The sequence below is a fragment of the Aricia agestis genome, chromosome 9, assembly GCF_905147365.1.
Source record: "Aricia agestis chromosome 9, ilAriAges1.1, whole genome shotgun sequence".
NCBI lineage: Eukaryota > Metazoa > Arthropoda > Insecta > Lepidoptera > Lycaenidae > Aricia > Aricia agestis.
This window is the reverse complement of record NC_056414.1, coordinates 16505710-16528420: the sequence shown is the minus strand read 5'-3', so window position 1 is coordinate 16528420 and position 22711 is coordinate 16505710. Positions and strand designations below refer to the sequence as shown.

General features: G+C 38.4%; 3 protein-coding genes and 1 long non-coding RNA gene across 4 annotated transcripts; 2 read left to right on the top strand and 2 right to left on the bottom strand.

Moving 5' to 3' along the window:
* Positions 1-1253: 1253 nt before the first annotated feature.
* On the top strand, positions 1254-1999 carry LOC121730542. Its single transcript, XR_006036124.1, has 2 exons — positions 1254-1403; positions 1755-1999. It is a non-coding gene; the product is annotated as an uncharacterized LOC121730542 (long non-coding RNA).
* A 7721-nt stretch (positions 2000-9720) lies between these two features.
* Positions 9721-10453, bottom strand: LOC121730057 (protein lethal(2)essential for life-like). Its single transcript, XM_042118845.1, has one exon. It carries the CDS (start codon positions 10326-10328, stop codon positions 9810-9812), a length of 519 nt encoding a protein of 172 aa, XP_041974779.1. The 5' UTR covers positions 10329-10453; the 3' UTR covers positions 9721-9809.
* A 2598-nt stretch (positions 10454-13051) lies between these two features.
* LOC121730056 (protein lethal(2)essential for life-like) lies at positions 13052-13776 on the bottom strand. The gene has a single exon (XM_042118844.1). The coding sequence runs from the start codon at positions 13683-13685 to the stop codon at positions 13146-13148; it is 540 nt and encodes a 179-aa protein (XP_041974778.1). The 5' UTR covers positions 13686-13776; the 3' UTR covers positions 13052-13145.
* A 2952-nt stretch (positions 13777-16728) lies between these two features.
* On the top strand, positions 16729-22656 carry LOC121730055 (myrosinase 1-like). Its single transcript, XM_042118843.1, has 9 exons — positions 16729-16949; positions 17533-17633; positions 18393-18585; positions 18908-19079; positions 19835-20042; positions 20423-20517; positions 20815-21117; positions 21408-21649; positions 22287-22656. Exons 1-9 carry the CDS (start codon positions 16861-16863, stop codon positions 22411-22413), a joined length of 1530 nt encoding a protein of 509 aa, XP_041974777.1. The 5' UTR covers positions 16729-16860; the 3' UTR covers positions 22414-22656.
* The last annotated feature ends 55 nt before the right edge of the window (positions 22657-22711 follow it).

Here is a 22711-nt window from a genome sequence, read left to right as displayed (position 1 = left end):
TATATCATACCCTACACGAATAGGTTAGACAAAAAAAAAATGTTTCAGTTGTACCTAGGGGAATCCCTAAAATTTTTGATATTTTTTAAATTTTTGTATCAAAATCTTAATGCGGTTCACAGACTACATCTTCTTACCAAGTTTCAATAGTATAGCTCTTATGGTTTCGGAGAAAAGTGGCTGTGACATACGGACGGACAGACATGACGAATCTATAAGGGTTCCGTTTTTTGCCATTTGGCTACGGAACCCTAATAATTCCCACACCGGTTTCGGTGGCGGTGGCCGGTTTCAATAAAACCAGGCCAATTACGCAGGAGTAATATCATAGTGCGGGCAGTGCGGGAAGTGCGGGAAGTGCGGGAAGTGCGGGAAGGGAAGAAGAAGCGGGAACTCTCTATCTTTTCCCGAGACATAACGTATATCTGCATACCAAATATCATTAAAATCCATTGTAGCGGTATAAGCAGAAATCATTTTATTTAACGCCTGGGAACCGTACATTTTCCGAGATAAAAAGGATCTATGGCCTTTTCTGGGACTCAAAGTATCTCCATGCCAAGTTTCATCAAAATTTGTTCAGCGGCTTAGGCGCAAAATAGGAAAGTTTATAACGCGGTAACCGTACATTTTTCAAGACAATAATTATCTTATGTCCTTTCACGAGAGTCAAAGTATGTGCACACAAATTTTCATCAAAATCGGTTCAGCGGTTTAGGCGCAAATCATTTTTGTTTATCATACGGGTACCGTACTTTTTTCCCGGATGTAAAGTATCTTATGTCCTTTCCCGACACATAACGTACCTACATACCAAATATCATTGAAATCCATGTAGCGGTATAAGCAGAAATAATTTTTATTGAATGTCTGGGAACCGTACATTTTTTCGGAATAAAAAAGATCCTATGTCCTTTTCAGGGACTCAAAGTATCTCCATAACAAATTTCGGAAAAATCGGTTATATGTAATAAGCCCTATAGCAATATAGCATTAACCATTTTTATACTTTTTCTCTTAAAAACGAATGTAAAATTAATTTCATTCATTCATAATCATAATCTACGCATTTCAACAAAAAAAATAATACCGCACAATAACATTTTTTTGTTTAAAATAAGCAGAAAATAAAGATTATTATTACGTCGTAGCCGGCCAACGACGAATAGCGGGCCGTCGCGCGCGCCATTTATTCTCACATAACACATTCACTCTCGGGACTTGCTGGAGCCGCGTCATAATATTAACTTTGTCTCCGTGAAGTCTTAACGTTCTATCACCGCATTTAAATGTTATCAGTTAAATCAGTATTTGATTTTTAATAAATAAGTCCTAGTAACATTAATTATAGACTTCGGAATTATTATTTTGATAATATAAGTGTCGTCTTGCACCCCGATAGGGTAAGTGTTGCATATTGTTGAATTACGTAGATTTCCTTTGCTTTATTCGCCACCATTTTGTTATAAAATTTAGATATGCTTCGTCATGATTTTTGGGCGAATTCATCATGTACTTATCTAATTATTAGTTTCAATGTAATATCTCATTTTTCATCTCCATCTTGCTTATCATATTTTTTTACTTAGATGTAAAAAAAAAACTAAAAATATGTAACTCCGTTCTGATAGTTTCACCTCTGCACCGACTATCTACTCTTTTGGTTATAATTCGCATGGTCGCGCGGAGCAGGGTGTCACTATCAGAGGAGTCCCATAGGATATATTTCTAAAAGTGGACGATGGGTATTCCAGGGTCCGACCTTTGGATTCGAGGCTGAAGAGGTATCTCCTAGTCCCTTGAACCTGTTCTGGAAGAGGCTTCCGTCCGATCACTCCCCAGGGCCATTCCAGCTTCCTCGCAGGCTGGACCTCCATATGGTTTCTGCTATCGCCGTCGCCCTTGTTCCCCGCCAAACCAGGAGAGTAAAAGTACTTCCAAAACCAGATCAGGCCCTTAGTACCCCGACCCCTTATTATAAATAAATTGTAATATATTCTGTTGACGTTTTGTTTTATTTTACTCGACCAAAAGGACAAAACGCCACAGTAACAATATAATACACTTTCCATGCACTTATTTTACTTTTTTAACTAGTGCGGAACTTTTTTTAACATTGGTTCAAAAGCTACGTTGTTTCGCGCGAAGCTTTTTCCCTGGTGTATAACTCCATACACTTTTTTCCAATTTATTTCTATGATTGTGAGCCTTATGTGCTTATCATAAAGGTGTTACCAACGGCAAAATAATCTTGAACTGTCACATTCGTTGGCACCAGATCTGCTGAGCGGGACGACCCGCTGTATGTTGAATAATAATAAGCTGAGTTTATCTCACAATGTACAGTGAATCTACATAATAGGCACCGTCAGATTCAATAAATTTTTACAACATTTCTGGCGCTGATGAGCAGATACGTCCTATTTATGTAAAATTGTTATATTTATGACGTACATATAAAACTATATTTACATATCAACAGACTTCATATTTTGTATTTTAATGACCAGATGACGCCCGCAACTCCGTTGCGCCAGCATTCGTTTATTTGATAAAAAGTATCATATGTCCTTTCCCGGGACTCTTAGTATCTCCAATTCAGCAAAATCGGTTTAGCGGCTCCGGTAAACTCACTCACTCGGCGAAACACAGCGCAAGCGCTGTTTCACGCCGGTTTTCTGTGAGAACGTGGTATTTCTCCGGTCGAGCCAGACCATTCGTGCCGAAGCATGGCTCTCCCACGTATTTCGTCAGCCATTTCTATTTACCTGCTTTTCCTTGCTAGATTTTTCGTAACATTGCAGCCACAACTCATAAGTCTATAAAACTAGAGCAATTCAAAAGACCTGAAACTCCTGCTTAATATTCCAAATAGTAACAGATATAAAGTCATAATTTTCGCAAAGTAATAAAGTTAAAACATGTAACGATGCACGAGCACATACACGAGGAGGCCAAACTGTCCAGTGCGATCACTCAGACCGATCTGATAAAAAAACATCCATACCTACTAATATTATTATAATTAATACGAAAAAGTGTCTGTCTATCTGCTACCTCTTGACTTCTTCACGTTCAAACCGCGGAACTGATTTTGATGAAATTTGCTATGCAGATACTGCAGAATAATTTCTGCCAACCGAAATTCTGCAACTCACGACTCACAAAATTACGCTCGTTTGGCTTCACCCTACGCCCTACGGTTACAAGAAACAAAATCATCGTATCAGCCTCTACTCTCCATATAATATGGTTGCCAGATGTAAAAAATAAATTCCTAATATTCAGATTCTTCATTCTTGGCGTATTTATTCTAACAAAAGCTGGTACTTTTTAACAAAGCTTACATACCTAGATAATATTTGGAATGAAGAGGGGAATATTTTGAACCAGCTGTTGCCCGCAACTTTGTCCGCGTCAACACAAAATAACTATTTTATAATAATTTTCCCCTTTTTTTCACATTTTCCACTGATTCTTCGTCCCTTTCGGTCTCATCGTGATGTTATTCGCACAAAAAGTTTTTTAAGTTTGCACCATTAGTCGCAATAGTTATTATAGTCGCAAAAAACATTTTTTTATTCGAACCACTAGTTGAAAAAGTAGAGAAACTCCACATACAAATGTTTTTTTTTTATTGGAACTGGTTATAACTGTTGCTGAGATCAGCGCGTTCAAACAAACTCTTCAGCTTTATAATTTTTTTTTCTTATGAAATAAGGGGGCAAACGAGCAAACGGCTGATAGAAAGCAACTTCCGTCGCCCATGGACACTCGCAGCATCAGAAGAGCTGCATGTGCGTTGCCGGCCTATTAAGAGGGAATAGGGTAATAGGGGAGGGTAGGGAAGGGAAGGGAATAGGGGAGGGTAGGGAAGGGAATAGGTTAGGGGATTGGGCCTCCGGTAAACTCACTCACTCAACCGGCGTGAAACAGCGCAAGCGCTGTTTCACGCCGGTTTTCTGTAAGAACGTGGTATTTATCCGGTCGAGCCTGCCCATTCGTGCCGAAGCATGGCTCTCCCACGTATACAGGGTGTAACAAAAATAAGTGATAATACTTTAGGGTGTGTACGTGTTCCTTGTAGAGAGTTAACTGTGAAAGTAGCAGCTCTGAAAGATGAAAAAAAAATTCACTTTTGTATGGGCAAGGGCCCGAGCGTCACGAGTTTCCCCATACAAAAGTGAAAATTTCTTTTGGTCTTTCAGCGCTGCTACTTTTACAGTGAACTCTCTACAAGGAACACGTACACACCCTAAAGTATTATCACTTTTTTTTGTTACACCCTGTATAATAATGAAGTACCGTACTAAATGACAATTGCAACTCCGTGTCGCCGAAATTCCTACCCGGGAACCGAACATTTCTCCGCATAGTCTACTAGATGACGCCCGCAACTCCGTTGCGCCAAAGTTCGTTTATCGCGCGGGAACCGTACATTTTTCCGGGATAAAAACTATCCTATGTCCTTTCCCGGGACTCAAAGTATCTCCATGCCAAATTTCAGCAAAATCGGTTCAGCGGTTTCAGCGTGAAGAGGTAACAGACAGACAGACACACTTTCGCATTTATAATATCAGTATAGGATACCAAAATTGGTTCACCCATTGCGTGAATAGGTAACAGACAGAATTTCACATTTTAAATAATATTAGTAGGTAAGTATAGATGTGGAGGGGATGTTCGTATGTTCCTCACGTACCCCTCTCACTGAATATCAAGATAAATGAAATCGAAAACGCGAAAGTGAGAAGCGCGAAGTGACAAGATTTCGGATGCCGCACGCATACTGTGTTGCTATTTTATTGTGCTATTTTTGCATATCGATTACGATTCACGGCATCTTAACTATAAATACTTGGAAAAGAAAATCTGGATTGAAAATTTTAGAAAAGCCTTTTTAAAATCGGTAAAATCGGCATATAAGTAGTTACGATGTAGCTGAAGAACTGGGGATTGACCACAAAACGGTTTTGGCGCATTTGACAAAAGCTGAGTACACAAAAAAGCTCGATATTTGCGTGCCACATGACTCATGAGCTCACTGAAAGAAACCTAATGGCCCGTGTACTCATTTGTGATTCTTTATTACGACGTAATGAAACCGAACCATTTTTGAAGAAGCTGATAACTGGTGATAAAAATGGCGGTTCCCCGCGATAAGCGAATGTTCGCGCAACGGAATAGGCATGATGACTATTTTTTTTTCTTATCGGAAATTGAAAGACACTTAAAAAATAGAAACATCGCTGAAAGAATGACTCTAATAGCTTAAAAATTCACCAAGATATGACAATTGAAATATCTCATAAAAAGGACCTGCCCGAAACGCTCCATACAAAGTACTACGAAAGTATGACGTCACTCTTTCGTAGTTTGTATGCATCGGGAGAGAACTTTGTTCGACAGGTATACCTATTAAATATTGCGTTTATGAAAGTGGTATTATAACAAAAGTTGCTTTTAATTGCATAAGTTATCGAATGGTATACAAATATTAAGAAATTTCATTGAAAAAAAAATCGACTTGAATATCCAACTTTGAAGGCGCATAACAAAAAAAATACAAATGCTATCAAGCTGAAATTTTGGGAACACATATTTTCTACCATGATTTCTTAATTTTATTAACAAAATTCGCTAATCTTTGACCTTGTCATTATCCCTATTGTGAGCGTCTAACCAGCTGTTGCTACGTAGCTTCGCCTGCAGCCCTAGCACGGCCACCAGTAGAAATGCGAAAGTGTAGACAAACTGTGGACATAAACTAAAGGTGCAGTTCGATCTTTACCGCAGCCAGTCGCGACCGACAAAAATTCAATTAAAATGCCACTTTACGACAGACTATAGTATATGTCATAGAGTAGGATATTATTCAAATTTTTAGGACTATAGTCTGTCATAAAGTGGCATTTTAATTGAATTTTTGGGAACGAAAAAAGATCGGAACGCTACCTTAAGTTTATCTCCACAGTTTGTCCATACTTTCGCATTTCTACTGGTGGCCGTGCTAGGGCTACTGGTGGCCAGTGGTAGGTAGAAAAGTATCGGAAAAATTACCAGGCGGCGTTTCATAAGTTCGTTATACGATTCGAGTCTGCCTCCTAGCGGCAAATGAAATATCGAAATCCCTCATTACTTCTCATAACGCACCAATCATTATAATCGTTGTATTACCAGAACATACTGGCTCAATAAAGTATTCGTTCAAAGAGCGTTTTGCATAATCCCGTCCGTATCGTGCGGGGCCGGCGCGGGCGGAACGCCGCACGGAACCAGCGCAAATTAATGGTCGGAATGCATGAATTGCATGTGTTATCCCCGATTCCGACACAGCTATTGGGTTTATGCATTGCGAAGCGGAACTTTTGGGTGTATTTTTGGATTTGCATGTTGTGCGTGTTACGTCTTTCCGATTCAAATTCAAATTCTTTATTAAACACACATAATATGACATCCATACTAATATTATAAATGTGAAAGTGTGTCTGTCAGTCTGTCTGTCTGTTACCTCTTCACGTCCCAACCGCTGAACCGATGTTGCTGTCCGGGAAAGGACATAGGATAATTTTGATTCTCGCGCGATAAATAGTTTTTTGTGAGAGCGTGGTATTTCTCCGGTCGAGTCGGCCCATTCGTGCCGAAGCATGGCGCTCCCACGTATATATTATATTATATATCCCACTTATGTATTAAATAACTTCAGTTTTGAATGGCTCATTTAAGAATGCAATGCAATTGCCGCGTGAAGTTGCAATTGAAACTACTTAACATGAAACAAAAAGGGTAGCAACTTTTACGTCCGTGGGTAGCAATTGTGGTAAAATTCTATTCTAGAATCAGAATTCAGATATCGGATAGTAACCGGGCCTTTAAAGTAGTTTAAAATTCATTTTTGGTTAGCAAGTTGTGGAAGTGACTTTTTATAAAATACATTTTGTTAAAATATTTTAAATGCGAAAGTGTGTCTGATTGTGTCTGTCTGTCTGTTACCTCTTCACGTCTAAACCGCTGAACCGATCCTGCTCAAATTTAATATGGGAATACATTGGGTCCCGGGAAAGGATGTAGGATACTTTTCATCCCGGAAAAATGTACGGTTCCTCATCTAGTTTTGTTAAATAAAAAATCTCAGGATTCCGGGATCGGCAAAAATCGGGAATGAAAATTTTGTCGGTGGTATGGTTTGCAACGACTCATTTAGCGTGTTGCACTAAGTTTAAAGGCCGGCAACGCGTAGTTGCTTTCCATCAGGTGACCCGTTTGCTCGTTTGCCCCCTAATTTTAAAAAAAGTTCAGGACTCCGGGTTCATTTTCACAACTATTCATACGTATTTACTTGAGTTTCGTTTCAGACTTCAGTTTCATATGCGATTTTTTTCCCGAAGCCGCTGTCATACTTTGTCAAAACTTGTGGAAACACTTTGCATCTAGTATTATTACAGGTAGATAATCTAATAGCCCAAACTCTGTCTACAATCCGTTCAGAGATAATTCACCTCTGCACTTCCATTATGATACTTATGTCTTCGGAGTAAAGTTCGTGGCAGGGGTAAAATAATTCTGAACGGTCTCTGAACAATGTATCAATGAGGCCAAGTCTGAAACTACAAGTGCAGTTGAGAACTATTGTTACTGAGTTACTGACGCTTGAACTTTAAACATAACAAGCACGTTGCTAATGTCTCTGTCAAATTCGCAATGGAAATAGAGGTAGAGAAGTGTTAATACCTAGTACCTACGTTAAGAGGATACACCAGAGGCGAGAGAAATTGAAAATAGGTATTTGAAAATGTATTGCTGTCTCACCAATCTCAAGTCTTCCACGGCAGAGCGCGATAGAGACAACACGACAAAAGTTCTAATAAAAGAACAGAAAATCTTCGATTCGTTGTCCGCTGTTTCCTTCTCCGAAACTTAACCAATTTAAGTACTTTTTTCATTAAAAATTAAAGCAAGGCTTGAGCTGTGTTCCTATGTTTTACTTTTTTTGTATATTTTAGCCAGTTTTATTTTCTGGGTGTTTGAACACAGAGGAAAATCTGGCCATTTTTTTGGGTTTTTGGAAGTTCTTATCTTTTTTAATAATAAAATTATAAAAAAAAGAAAACATAGGGACATGCAAATAGTGGCCATAGATATTCAGAAAAAAAATCATAACTCTACCAGCATTATCCAGGGAGGAAACAGGGGACAACGTTTGTATGGAAAAACGGTGGTGTGGACTCCTCTTAATTAATACATTTAAACAGTCTCGCGGGCCCTATAATGTTCCATATAAAATATCGCCATTTTTTTCACTCATATGAAAAGTGTGGCCTACCCATAAAGTTAACATGATTAACTTTATGGGCTTATCTGATCTCGTAAAGTCGTAACGTCATCCACGAGCAACTCGATTCATAGCATTAAAATATTCTAGAACGAAACAAAAGAACAGAGCACATGCACCAAGACGCTGTACCTATAAAGTTTTTCGGTCTCTATTTGGTACCTACTACTAATATATTATAATATTATGTGTCTCTACGATTTTATAAATTGTAATAATCGAAGAATAAACGAAATATGTGAATGAATTGTTAGAGTCGTCACATTGCCAAGTTAGAACAAGGAAATTAACAGTAAATACAGTTACTGTTATAAACTGTGTAAATTGGAACCATTATAGCTCGCTCCGTAATCACTGTTGATTCAGTTGTATTGCATAGTAAGCAATAGAAAATCCGAATTGCAGAATAGATGTAGAATAATTAAATCCGTTTTAATATCCTTGAGAGAATTCGTGTTAACCTAACGACCGATGTACTTCGAAACCGATTAATGCTCAGTATTTTACTACCGACAAGCACGTTTAAAATAAAACCTTAACTGATCGACACACGGTTCACTTTCCAACGACATGTTATGTTGCTCATGTAAATTCTTTTGTACGGTTTGAGCGCACTTGAAACTAATACGATTTCGTTTGCAATAAAGCATTTGGCTCATGTTTTGAGTACTGTAGTCTGTAGTAGATAAATAGGTGATGTAGCAGTATTCTTTGATAAATGAGTTCTCAACTCAGCTCTTTATTACCCATAAATTTCATCCCCGGGCCGTCTAGTAAATTTTAGGCACTGAGATAATATATTTTAGGACATTATATTACTATAATACATCCCATTTATACTTTGATTATTGCTCAATCTGCCCTGGTACGAGTTTTTAAAATATACTTATCTAATTTTATTAAATTCAAAATATTAGACTTAGTTTAAAATATTTTACCGAATATCTTACAAGCGCCATCTAGAGACATACACAAAAACCATTTCAGTACTTCAAGTATCTCGTAGTATATGTATGTAAAAACAGATGGCGCTAATCAACTACATTTATAAAATTATTTCCCGTGAACACTGAACATGACTGAAAAGGGATGAGCAAACAAGTTTCTTTAAAATAAGTTATTTTTTTAAATGAAACACCTGCAGGCTGCAATCTCCATAGCCTACAAGAGCGTAGTAGTTAGTAGGTACAGTTAAATTTTTTAAAAACAGTTCTATATAGATAGGTCTTTTAGGTCTTTAGTTCTCACAAGTCAATGCATTTCTAGCTCAAAAATTTAAAAAATCCTCAATTTTCTACTTGTTTACTTACAAGACAGAAAAGACATTCTCATAAACTCACTGGATGTTAAAAACAAATCTAAAACTATCGTAAAAAATATTAGAAACGTTAAAATGACTAGAATTTATTCACCTCAAAAATAAATGCACAATCTAACACAACACATAATGGAATGATCACGATTCACGAATCAACACTTAGGAGCTTTCGCCTTCCGTCTTCCTCACGGGCCCGGTCTGCACGATGGGAACTATTCTCTCGTTGGACGCCTTCGGTGGAGCCTTCAGAGGTGCGACGACAGTCAAAACCCCATCGGAAGACAACTTAGACGTCAGCAGATCCTCCTGTACTCCGTCCGGCAGAGGATACTTCCGGACGAAACTCCGCGAGATGAACCCGTGCTCGTCTCTTCTCTCCTCATGTTTGGCCTCCACGATCAGGAAACCATCGGCCGCCTTCACTTCAATCTCGTCCGGTGCGAAGTGCTGGACATCCAGGTTTACTTGAAACTTGTCTTTGTCTTCTTTAATGGTGGAGCCCGTGTCTCGATTCGCCGCCTGCATGTTCCGCCATTGTCTCAAGTAGTTACTATTGCCCTGCGGTAGGGCCAGGATCGTGAGATAGTCGCTCGGAGTTAGGCCCAAGCCGAAATGCTGATCGGCTAGCCGCTGCTGCCGAGGCTGTTCGCACTCGATGTAGAACGGAAAGTAGGACATTTTTTAAGTCAGACGCTTGTAAATCGCGATATAATCAGAATTATTAATGTTGTTAGTGACCGGCAAATGGCGATTCACAATACTCAACGCAACGAAGTTGTCGTTTTCGCTGTTCGCAGTTCACTGTTCACAGTTCAATTCAGTGCCAGACAGCTGAAGTTGCCGTTATTTAAAAGTAAAAGCGCCATCTAGTACAGTGCAGAAACATCTCAAGAAATCTAGAACACTACGTCAGGTATTACAAACAATTGGTAGCGCCATAAAGAATATCATTGGCAGAAGCTTAGAAAAGATTTTTGCCATAATATTACTAACATGTTTGAACACATTTATGACTTTTATTTTATTAAGAATTTCATTGTTTGAGTATAAACATGATTGTAGACAAATTATTATATAGTAATTAAAACAATAATTAATAACGTAAATAATAATGTAGACCCTTCGATCACTAATATACAAGATACACAATCCCATACAAAACTGCTCGAAAATCTGTCGCCGAGTAAAAGTGTTTAAAAAAGTATACATTTATCTAAAATCAACCTTAATAATAGTTATTAAATATCTTTTTATAAAACAATATACAATGTGTTTTTACAAAGCAATAATTTTTTACGAACGACGCACGCTTCAAACTAAATTCAACCATCGTCCATATGTCTTAAAGTTTAAATTATTACAATTCCAAAAAAGCACTTCAATAATTTTACGGCCGCGCTTCGCCGCTGGAACAGGGTGAAGTGAAGTATGAGTGGAGTCGAACTGTTCAACATTTTTTGTTAATTGTAATAATTTTAATATTCCATTTTTTAATTTTTCCAAAGTTTAATGTATAAAGTGTGGAGTAATTATTTTTACTTGTAATATTATGTTGTTCTTATATGTTTAATTTTAAAGTTAACTAAAATATACGTGTATACATTGAATACAAATGCTTAGAACATACAACGCTCGCTAAAGTCGGCTTGAAAAATTGTTCGTATCTTTGCCGTGCTCTAACTGATATCCAATCTCCACATCTAACTGGATCTCGAGGAAACCTAAAAAAAATATATTCCTCAATAAAATAAATAATAATTAATAGCGACTCCACCAAGTGGAACAGAAACACAGTGTATAACCCGAACATTTCAAGTAGGCATGATAAACTACGATAAGTACCTTTAGTATGAGTATTTGCAATTGAGATGGTTTATACCACGTGTTGATTTATTTACAACTTAATTTTAAAACTGTTTTTTGTTGATTTTTTAACGAAATAGCAATATTTATAATACAATTGTGTGAAATATATTATGATAAAATTAATACTTATAAAATATGAAATTCCATCCTTTTTTGCGTTTTAAACGTATGATTTTTACAATTGTTGAACGAGAACGCTCCGCTGGGAAATATGTCCCATATTTCCCAGCGGAGCGTTCGAGCACTACTAAATCGAAAGTCCACCAGAATGTTGCGTTTGGTGCTCTTTTAGTGAGGTCGTTTTTTGCCGCGGACTGTGTATCTTGTATATTAGTGATCGAAATGTAGACCTGACCAATTGTTTAGCTTATATGTAGACTGTTTATTGCTATTCGCCAAAAGATGGCGCTTTTAGAATCTTCTGCCATCTTTTGGCAAAAGTAGTTTCTTATGTCAAAAGATGGCACTGCTGGGGTCGAGCTACTCTGATGTTCTAATTTTTATAATTAAGTCATTTATTGATAATAAACTTGTAAATAAATAAAATAAGTATACTTGAAAACGTAAACCAGTGGCGTAATATTTGAAGTTATTGTGACGATATTCTAATAATGTTGTATGATCGTAATTAAGTGAAATGTGTTATATATTTTCTAAATAAGATTCTGAATATGATCCAAAGTATTATAGGGTATTAAGTATGTAAATTACTCTACAGCAGCTGCTAGCCGCTGTTTACTATGCTCGTCACCGTTTCAAAAGGTAGCATAATATCAATGTTGTTTATTTTTGGATAACGCGATACGTTGCATTGCTGCCAAGTGTTAACATTTAATTTTATGACTCAGTAAGTAAGTAGAGATTAAAAACAAAACAATCGATTGGACAGTAATAAAAGTACTTAAATAAGTAAAATAAAAATAAAAAACTATATAAATTTAATACTTACTGTAAGTAAATTTAGAAACAAACATTATAATTTTACACTAGAAAAATAATATTATCACGTTTAATTTCATAATGTCCTTAGTGTTTAATGGTTATACAGTCTGAATAATTATATTTCTGTATTCAGGCAAAACATAAAGCTTTCTTTGTGCCTTAACTTTCGACTCAAAAAATAGATGTCCTTGGACACCGCTTTCGTTAATTTAAATATTGTAATTACTACGAAAGTCAATCTGTCTGTATGTTACCTCTTCACGCCTAAGCCACTGAACCGATTTTGCTAAAATTTGGTATGTAATGAATCCTGGGAAAGGACTAGGATACTTTTATTTAGTATATTATTTTAATTATTTTAATAATAAAAATACACCCTCACATATCAGATACACCCTCAGATCAGCGCAAAATGTAAACGCGCGTTTTCTATTCTATTTCTCTATCTATAAATTAATTACTTGATTCTTTTTTTATGCTAAAGTACAGTTTACTGCTACGTTTACTACTTATATATTTAATAGTTCACTGTTATGTGTACAAATAATATCGTAATTAAAATCTGCTATGTACTTATAAATGAAAGACATATATTCTTACATATACAGTATTTATTAACTTAACTTAAAATGAAATATACAAGGAGGTACACAGATCAGTCTTAACTAAATACAACAGTCCACATGTTTATTGCGACTCAATTTGCTTCTTGATGGGTCCAGTTTGCACTATTGGAACGATACGTTCGCCGGTCGATGGCATGGGCAGGACTTTGGGAGCTGTGATGACGAGGACTCCATCGGAGGAAAGCTGGGACTGCACCGTGTCTGGGAGACAGCCCTGGGGCAGGGCGTACCTTCTCACAAACTGCCGAGATACATATCCATGCTCGTCCCTTCTCTCTTCGTGCTTGCACTCCACCGTCACGAAACCCTCGCCGACTTTCACCGAGATCTCTTCCGGAGAAAAGTGCTGGACGTCAATGTTCACTTGGAATTTCTCGGAGTCTGACGAGATTTTGGACGCCTCCCTCAACGCCATGTTATTCATTATAGACGACAGCTGCTCCATCTGCTTGAACATGTTTTCGAACGGCTGCAGGCTGGCCCACGGCTGGAATAGTTCTTTGGTGACTAGCTGGCGGAATGGCTTGAAAACATCAGATCCGAACATTTCTCGTTCCACGGGGAGAAGCGCTCCATTGTTAAAATACGGAAGCAACGCCATTTCAAGCACCACTAATGTAATTAGCACGGCTCAGCTGTAGGTACTCTTAGTTTTACTTGATGTCTGTTCGAGATATTTAACTCGAGACAAGGGCGGCGAGCCAGCTTTATATAGTCGGGAAAGCGCCACCTATCATTGAAGTGACGTTACTAGACGAAATTTCACGAAAGCGCTACAAGAATCTGGAAAGGAGCTAGAAGTTTCTGTGCGTGCGCCATCTGTTGTTCAGTAGTATAACTAATGCGAGTGCTCTAGAATAAACTGCATGACCTACGGACCGGCACATTAGTTGGACCGCTTTACCGTTTGGCGTTTACGTAGTACGTGACGTCACGTGTTTGTTTTGATCATAAAATATATAAGTCTATGGTTTTGATATAGATGTGTACGGTACCACAGAATATATTATATTAGTTGTACCAAACGGTACGCGAATTAAAAAATTATATTAGTAATTGTGTGTACTTAGATTACGGTAGTACTTATTAGTTCCATGACTTAGATAAATGATATGTCTCGCGCGCGCGCTCGACTAGATCAGTGTTGCCAGATGGTTTCGACCTTTTATCTGTAGTAAGAACTGCTAAAATCTGTATGTCATATTGTCTCAATTTTCTGTATAAAATCTGTATTAAAGTCAACAAAAAAATACCTCTTAATCATTATCCACGCTTTTTTATGAAAAAAAGGGATATGTATTGACTAGATAAGGTGATAATCGTATAATAAATAAAAATATACTCGTGCATAAATTGGTAACTTTTTATATTTTATAAAAATTAAAAATCTAATAGAAAAAAAACTTAAACACACTAAGGGCCTGTTTCACCACTTCCTGATAAACGTACCGGCGGACTTTTTTTTCCACAACTTTTTTGACAGATTCTCCATACTGACATGTCGAGAAAGTTAAGTATCCGGCACTTATCAGAAAGTGGTGAAACAGGCCCTTAACATAATTAAAAAAACATTACATAGCAATAAGATATAAATATTATTTTCAATAATTTTTTTTATAAAATTTGACAGCAACTGCTAATCAACCTCTAGATTAAGGGCGGCTTTTACCAAACCTTATTTAAAATAATACTTGGACACAGTTAGTTTTTATTCTTCGTAGGACACAGGTTATATTTTATAAAGTCTGCAAAAACAGTGTGTCTTTAACCTTGATGATGCGACCCCCTAGTTTGTATGAAAAAATGTTTCGCGTTGTTTGTTTGTTTTTTATCAATTAATCCATTTGTTAAAATTAACAATCTTATATCAAACTAGCTGGCCCGGAAAACATTGTTTTGCCATAATATAAATAGTTTTAAATTAGATCATATTAGATCTTATAGAATTATACATTCAATAAATAACTTTATACGTGGGAGCCATGCTTCGGCACGAATGGGCCGGCTCGACTGGTGAAATACCACGTTCTCACAGAAAACTGGCGTGAAACAGCGCTTGCGCTGTGTTTCGCCGAGTGAGTGACCGGAGGCCCAATCCCCTACCCTATTTCCTTCCCTTCCCATTCATACCCTCCCCTATTACCCTATTCCCTCTTAAAAGGCTGGCAACGCACCTGCAGCTCTTCTGATGCTGCTGGTGTCCATGAGCGACGGAAGTTGCTTTCCATCAGGTGACCTGTTTGCCCGTTTCCCCCTTATTTAAAAAAAAGCTTAAATTTTTTCATAAAATATTTTTTTTTTCTACTTCCGGCGAGCCGCGAGTGGCGACTTCTGTAGAGGACAGAAGCTTCGCAACTCCCCCAGGGGTCACGAAACTTTTACTGTAACTTCCTCTTCGTGGGACAAGCCAAGGGAGTGGTTGGCACAATGTTATAAATTGCGATTACTAATAAGCACTAGAAAAAGTCAATGACATATTTTCATCTGTATCATGTATATGTGATAGCATGTTGTAGACAAACCTAGTTGTTCTACAAATTTTCTAGTTGTTAATATTATCATAATATGATATAAAATAATAATTATTTTTATTGTTCTTATGTCTTTCGTTTGGATATTATTAAAATATATTGTTACCCCCGGAAATCACCTGCGGTTTGCCTTCAGCCATCAATACGGAGGGATATCCTGGATCTGTCTAACACAGGACTCCCTCCACGACCGGCCTGCCTCAAAAGGGGAAAAAAGGGTCAGTAGAATTAGGCCATGTACATTCTTCTGAATTCTATAATTTTCGCTTCTACTTGGCTCTACAAGAGATCTCATATCTTTTTCACAGGGTAAACCTTATATGGTCGTCTCGGCAACATTTTAAAAGAATTGTTTTGGTGGGATTTTAGTTTTTTTTTTTTTTGTAAGTTGGTTCTTGTACTTACAATAGGTTTTTTTAGTTACTGTCCACAGTCCCGTGTAAACTCTTATGTCCTTATTCATAAAATTGGTGAAGGTCTTTTATAACCTACACCACCCATTTTGGTGCGGGGCGAAAATTATAAGTTTACAAATTTTTTGTTAGGTTTATACCAAACTTAGATTGCATACCAAATTTCAGCTTCCCAGCACTTCAGGAATCAGGTAGTGCTCTTGCGCTTCGCTTGACTCGTCTCGGCGGATGCACTACCGTGCACCCAAATACATAACTGGTTATGTTATCAGTATCCCAATCGCGAAATGCGAGTTATTGACTCTTGCCAGACACCCAAAAAACATCACTGCCGCCGACAATTCACTAAAACCGGTTTTCTCAAACACAAACTCTCCCAACGTTAAAACTTATAACTCAGATTGCTTCATTAAATAATTCCGTTTTAATAAAATAGTGGGTTCTGTAATCAACAAAACTTAGTTGACTACGGAACCATAAAAAGGTAACCCTAACCAGCTGATTTTGTATCTTCTTCTTCTTAACAAAATGAAGCTACTTACGAAAAATTGGCTTGATAGTAATAAAAAAAAATTCTAGGGAACCCTGACTATCAACTCTTTCTTTCTATATTCTGAAGATTTAAGTTCCCTTGCACCTATTTAAACGATTAATAGTTATTTCGTTACTACTGCAACGCAACAAAAACGACTGCGACTCTTGCGGTGCGGTGTGCATCTACTCTACATGATCCGAGCCACACCGAACTCTCCCGAAGATAGCCGAAGTCAACGGAAGCTGGACATTAGCGATTGCACCGATATTCACATACGAGCAGCAACTGATCCAATTTATGTATGCTGTAGATCAGAGGGTATCAGTTAGTGGCTACCGGTCGAAGATGCAGGACCGCTTGTTTGTACTACTAGCATTAGTGTTGCAGTAAGTTGTTTTCGTCACTTACTCATAATAAACTAGAATTTCCGCGCGGCTCCGTCTTCATATACAGGATGTGTATGAATCGTTAAAGTTTTCCGTGAAAGTAGCAGCGCTGGAAGATCCATTCTTTGTGATTTGTAAGGATAAGCGCCCCAGCGTCATGAATTTACCCTACAAAAGTTAAGAAAAAGTATATCTTTTAGCGCTGCTACTATCACAGTGAACTTTATGCAGAGGACACATTATACCACCCTTAAGTATTATCATTTATCACTTTGTTTTGTTTCATTCTGGAACTCTCCGGGAAGCGTACATTTTCCCACTCAACCATATCCTAGGTCCTCCCCCGTGGGCCGTGATCTACTCTATATTAATTCTAATCTGAATATTCTGTCCGAATCGCATGGTAGGTAGTTCGCAAAAAACTCTTCAGCTTTATAATATTAGTAGAGGTAGTAATTTAGTCCGCCCGAACGCGCGGTATGGCCCCCAAACCGCGCTTTCGGGCGGACGCATAAATCCAGTCTTTACAGTAAACACTGCCGCATGAAAGCAAAGAAACAATTATAATGTTCCTCCTTTTCAGAATCGGCGCAGGCGCTGAGGAGCGAGAGCTATGCTTCCAAAACTTCAAGTTCGGAGTGGCCACCGCGGCTTACCAGGTTGAGGGGGCTTGGAATGTGTCCGGTAAGCTATTCTCGATATACTGGCACGGGAAACTATAATTGAAGACATGAGTGGATCATGTGGGTAATTCACAATTTGAAAATTGTCGTTTTTTTGTATAAATAGAGGCTTTGAGACCGGGGGAAATTTGATGTAAAATGTTATCGCGTTCATCCGCGTGACTCTATCATGTGTCCATGGGCGGCGGCAGGGGGGTGCCAGGTGGTGCACTTGCACCCCTTGGGAATCTCGGGACCAACAGGAATTATTTAAATATAAAGCCCTCAATTGGAAACCATTTTACCATGCCGTACAAATATTATAGTTCGTAATGTTTCGGCACTAAATGTATTCTGTTGACGTAAATAGACAGTCACATGTTGTTCGTAAAACGTGAAAAGAAAAGAAAGAAAACTAAAATCTGCACCCCTTGGAAATTATTTTTGCCGGCACCCATGAATGTGTCTGTGGAAAGAGAAATTTGTGCTTGAGTGTCAGGAATTATACCCAATACTCGTAACCACACCTACATCTAATAGTATAAAATATGCAAAAGTGTGTCTGTCTGTCTATCTGTCTTTTACAACTTTACGCCCAAACCGATTTTACTGAAATGTATGCAGATACTTTGAGTCCCGGGAAAGGACATAGGATACTTTTTATTCCGGAAAAATGTACGGTTCCCGCGCGATAAACGAATTTTGGCGCAACGGAGTTGCGGGCGTCGTCTTGTCTCGTCATATAATTTTAATCAAGAGCTTTTTTCAAACAATGTTTCAGGTAAAGGTGAGAGCATATGGGACAGGTATACCCACGAGCGCCCGGACCGCATCTTCGACCACCAGACCGGGGACGTGGCTGCCGACTCCTACCACCTGGTGGAGGAGGACGTGAGGCTGCTGGTGGACCTTGGCGTCCAGTTTTACCGCTTCTCCATATCCTGGCCCAGGATACTGCCGAGCGGGTTTAGTAAGTGAGTGGTTTGTTTTTTTACACGAGTTACTAACGTCACGAAGCAAGCCGTAAAAGTCTACGCAAACGATTAATATAATGAACTTTGAACTAACTAAAAATAGGCATGCCGCCTGTGCTATCAGTAAATCTGATACATAGGCAGCTGGAGGACCTTTATAATTTGATCGGTCTATGAGTTATGACAGTGTAATGTAGGTCGTGATGATCTGTTAGCTGGGTTATGGGTATAATATGCGGTGAAATTACGTAGGTCCCCCTTTTACCGAAAAATCAACTTCTCTGATCGATCTACCCACCTTATGTAGATAATTGGTTTCCAGCAAAATAAACCCAGATGGCGTAAGGTATTACAACAAGCTATTGGACCTGCTCAACCAGCACAATATCCTGCCGGTGGTGACGATGTACCACTGGGACTTGCCGCAGACGCTGCAGCAGCTAGGAGGATGGACCAACCCTCTGATTGCGGATCACTTCGTCAGCTATGCTAGGGTAAGAGATAGACTGTCACTGGAGCTGAGCTAAGCTGCTGCGTTAGTAAACTTTTTAAAGATCCTAAAGAATCTCTGAGCTGAGCCGAGTTTAGTAAAATGAAGCGATTCTATGAATACTTACAAAACTTATTCCCAACACAGCTTAGCTCAGGGTGTTGAAAACGCGACATTTTGGGCCATACCCCGTGGCTCATATTTCACTAAATGGGACGGATGACCAACATGGATGGTGGGAGAATGTGCAGTGTCGACTTTGCACATGCCCATCCAACGTGGGATATCCCTCTTGTCACTCAAATCAGGTCAGTTTGCATTGTGCAGACCATATTTGAAAGCAATGGTTTGTTATTCCAATGTGGAAAGCTTCAAACTACGACCGTCAGAATCTAAGCTTAAAGCCGCAACCGTTGGGAACCAAGTTTGAAACCACGATCATCTCTTGATGTTGAACCAACTGTCATCTCTTGATGATCGTGGTCTGTGGATGTAGTTGGATGTCGTTTAATGGTTGGAGTTTGGTTCTTACAAAACTCCAACCATTGAACCACAGATCTGACCAGTGCCGGATTTATATTTTTTATGAGTGTAGGCCTCTTTATTCCCGTTGCCCCATAATTATACGAAATATGCCGCTCTCATAGGACGCTGCCGCCCCTATAGGTCGCGGCCTATACAGCCTGTTTATAAATCCAGGGCTGGATCTGACAAATATATTTCCTTTTTTAATTGAATTTCCCTTTTTCCCTTTTTCAGGTGTTATTCGAGAACTTTGGTCCCCGTGTCAAGACGTGGCTGACTTTCAACGAGCCCCTCTCCTTCTGCCAGGGGGGCTACGGCGGGATCGAAGCGCCGGGGTTCGGCGCCAGTGGGACGGACGACTACCTGTGTGCGCACACTGTATTGCGCGCACACGGCATGGTGTTTAGGATGTATGATAGGGAGTTTAGGAAGAAACAGCAAGGTAATCATGTGGGAATAATTAGGATTTAGGGCGTGAAAGCAGAGCACATTTTCGCAACTATAATGTTATTATACTAGTAGATATGCTTTCATTTATGAAAGACTAATTTCAATAATAAATAATTATATTAGTAATCTACCGAGTTATACTAACATCAGAATAATAAAATTATTTAAAAAGTATCTGAATTCATTTAAAAGTAAACATATTTAATTGTTTTGTAAAAAAACATATTTAATTTAAGTTGCCAAGTTTGGAAAGCATTCTAAAGGTTTCCTTACGTTTAGAATGCTTTCGAAACTTGGCAACTTTAATTGAACAGAAGGGAAAGTTGCAAACAACACAGTAGCACTGAAACAGTAAAATATTTCGTATTTTAGGGAACGTGGGCATCACACTGGACTTCTCGTGGCCGGAGCCGCTCACGACCTCCAAGAACAACCAGATAGCTGCTGAAATTTTCAGACAATTCTCGGTTAGTATCCGTTAATATATTGAAAGAAAATGGGCATTCAATTATAAATTTGAAGATCTCTCCTACATCCAAGACGTCAATTTTGTTGTGCCCATCATTACTTTCGTACTTATAATAACTTTGTCTTCTCTAAAATTATGCTAAGAGTATTTAACTTTGAAACGTTTGTGAACATTGCCGAGAACCGTTTATAACTGTACAAGTCTCGTTTATCTATAACATTTCAAATATGTTAGGTTAGAAAAAAGTTCATGTTATAAAACCAGTAATTAATCCTACCTACTTAATATATTTCAGCTGGGCTGGTTCGCGCATCCAATATTCTCCGAAACAGGAGACTATCCTCCCATCATGAGGAAGAGGATTGACTACATCTCCAAGCACCAACACTTTCCCCGCTCCCGACTGCCGAAATTCACCCCCCAGGAGGTGGAGATGATTAAAGGTTCCGCAGATTTTCTGGGCTTCAACCACTATACGACTTACCTGGTAGAGAAGAACTACCAGCCAATCCCAGCTCAGCCATCGTTTGATTATGATATCGGTGGTATTAAAACTCAGAAAGATGACTGGCCTAAGAGCAACTCGACGTGGCTTAAGGTAAGATTTTATAATGCTTTTAACTTTGGATGAAGTAATACTTTTAATTGTATTTTATCAAAATAGTTATCTGGTCACTGATCTGAACTTAAGAGGTTTACCAAGCATGTTATTAGTTAGTAATAATGTATCTAAGCTATGCCTAGCAATTTTAAAAAAGCTCTGCATGCTTAAGCAGCGAAACTGATTCAGATAAAATTCGGCATGGAGCTAATTTGAGCCTCAGGACCTTACCCTTGCAGGATAGTTTTTCTCTTCTCTCTTTCATCTTCATCACCTCTCCCTTCCAGGTAGTCCCCTGGGGCTTCAGGAAGGCCCTCAACTGGGTTCGTAAGGCCTACAACAACCCACCCATCATCGTCACAGAAAACGGAGTGTCCACGCGCCCGGGCACGCAGGACCTAAGACGCATCAACTATATAGAGGGGTACCTCAAGGCTCTACACTCCGCTATTTATGTAGATGGGTGTGACGTCAGAGGGTATACCTACTGGAGTCTGATTGATAATTTTGAGTGGACCAGGGGATTCTCGTAAGTCTACACATTGTTTAAATTCTTAAAAAGTGTCGATTATAAAGAGGAGTACCTCAAGGCTCTCCATTCTGCTATTAATTTCGATGGGTGCGTCGTCGTCGTGCGGACGTCTGAGGATATAATTACTGGAGCTTGATCGATAAATTTGAGTGGACCAAGGATTTCTCGTAAGTCTATAGATTGTTTTTTTTGTATGTTTCAATCTTAATTCTTAGAAAGCGTCGAGTTATTAAGGGGTACCTCAAGGCGCTACATTGTGCTGTCAGATATTTTATACTGTTGAGTGTGTATACCTACTGGAGTTTGATTATTCATTTTGAATGGACCAGAGAATTCGTGTAAGTCTATAAGGTATCTAGCAAATATAGGGTACTATCTGCAAATATACACTGAGATATCACAATTAAATAGAGTTGAATCAACGCAAATATACACTGAGATATCACAATTAAATAGAGTTGAATCAACGACTTAGACTGTAGCAATAAAAATAAGAATAATGTGTACTAACAGACAGACTATAGTGATCCTAATGAGAAGGATTTAAGGATCACTATACGAACACCAAGATGAATGAACTGAAAAAGTATTCCTATAATTCTAAAGTTTCAATACACACAACTTTGATTTCCAGGGAAAGGTTCGGACTGTACGAAGTGGACTACGCCTCTCCAAACAAAACGAGGACAAAGCGTCTCTCCGCCGCGTACATCGCTAAAGTAGCCAAAACACGCTGCCTGCCGCAGTCTTGGACGACATAAGCAATTAGAAATGAGAGTATAGTCGAAGATAAGATTCAGATTACAACTTTGTATCTTGGTTGGGTTAAATTGGCAAATAACTTCTTCTTAAAAGTATTTGACTGAAAAAATAACAATCTCCATACAAAAATTTGTTTATATGGGGGAACCTTAGGAAAGGTTACCTTTTTACCTTTAAAAAGAGAGGCATAATGTTTCTAAAAACGAAGCTAAGTGTAAATAAATTATAGAAAATTAAAGACACATACAAACTTGATATTTTATTTCTACAATTAAAAGTATTTATACAGTAAGCGAT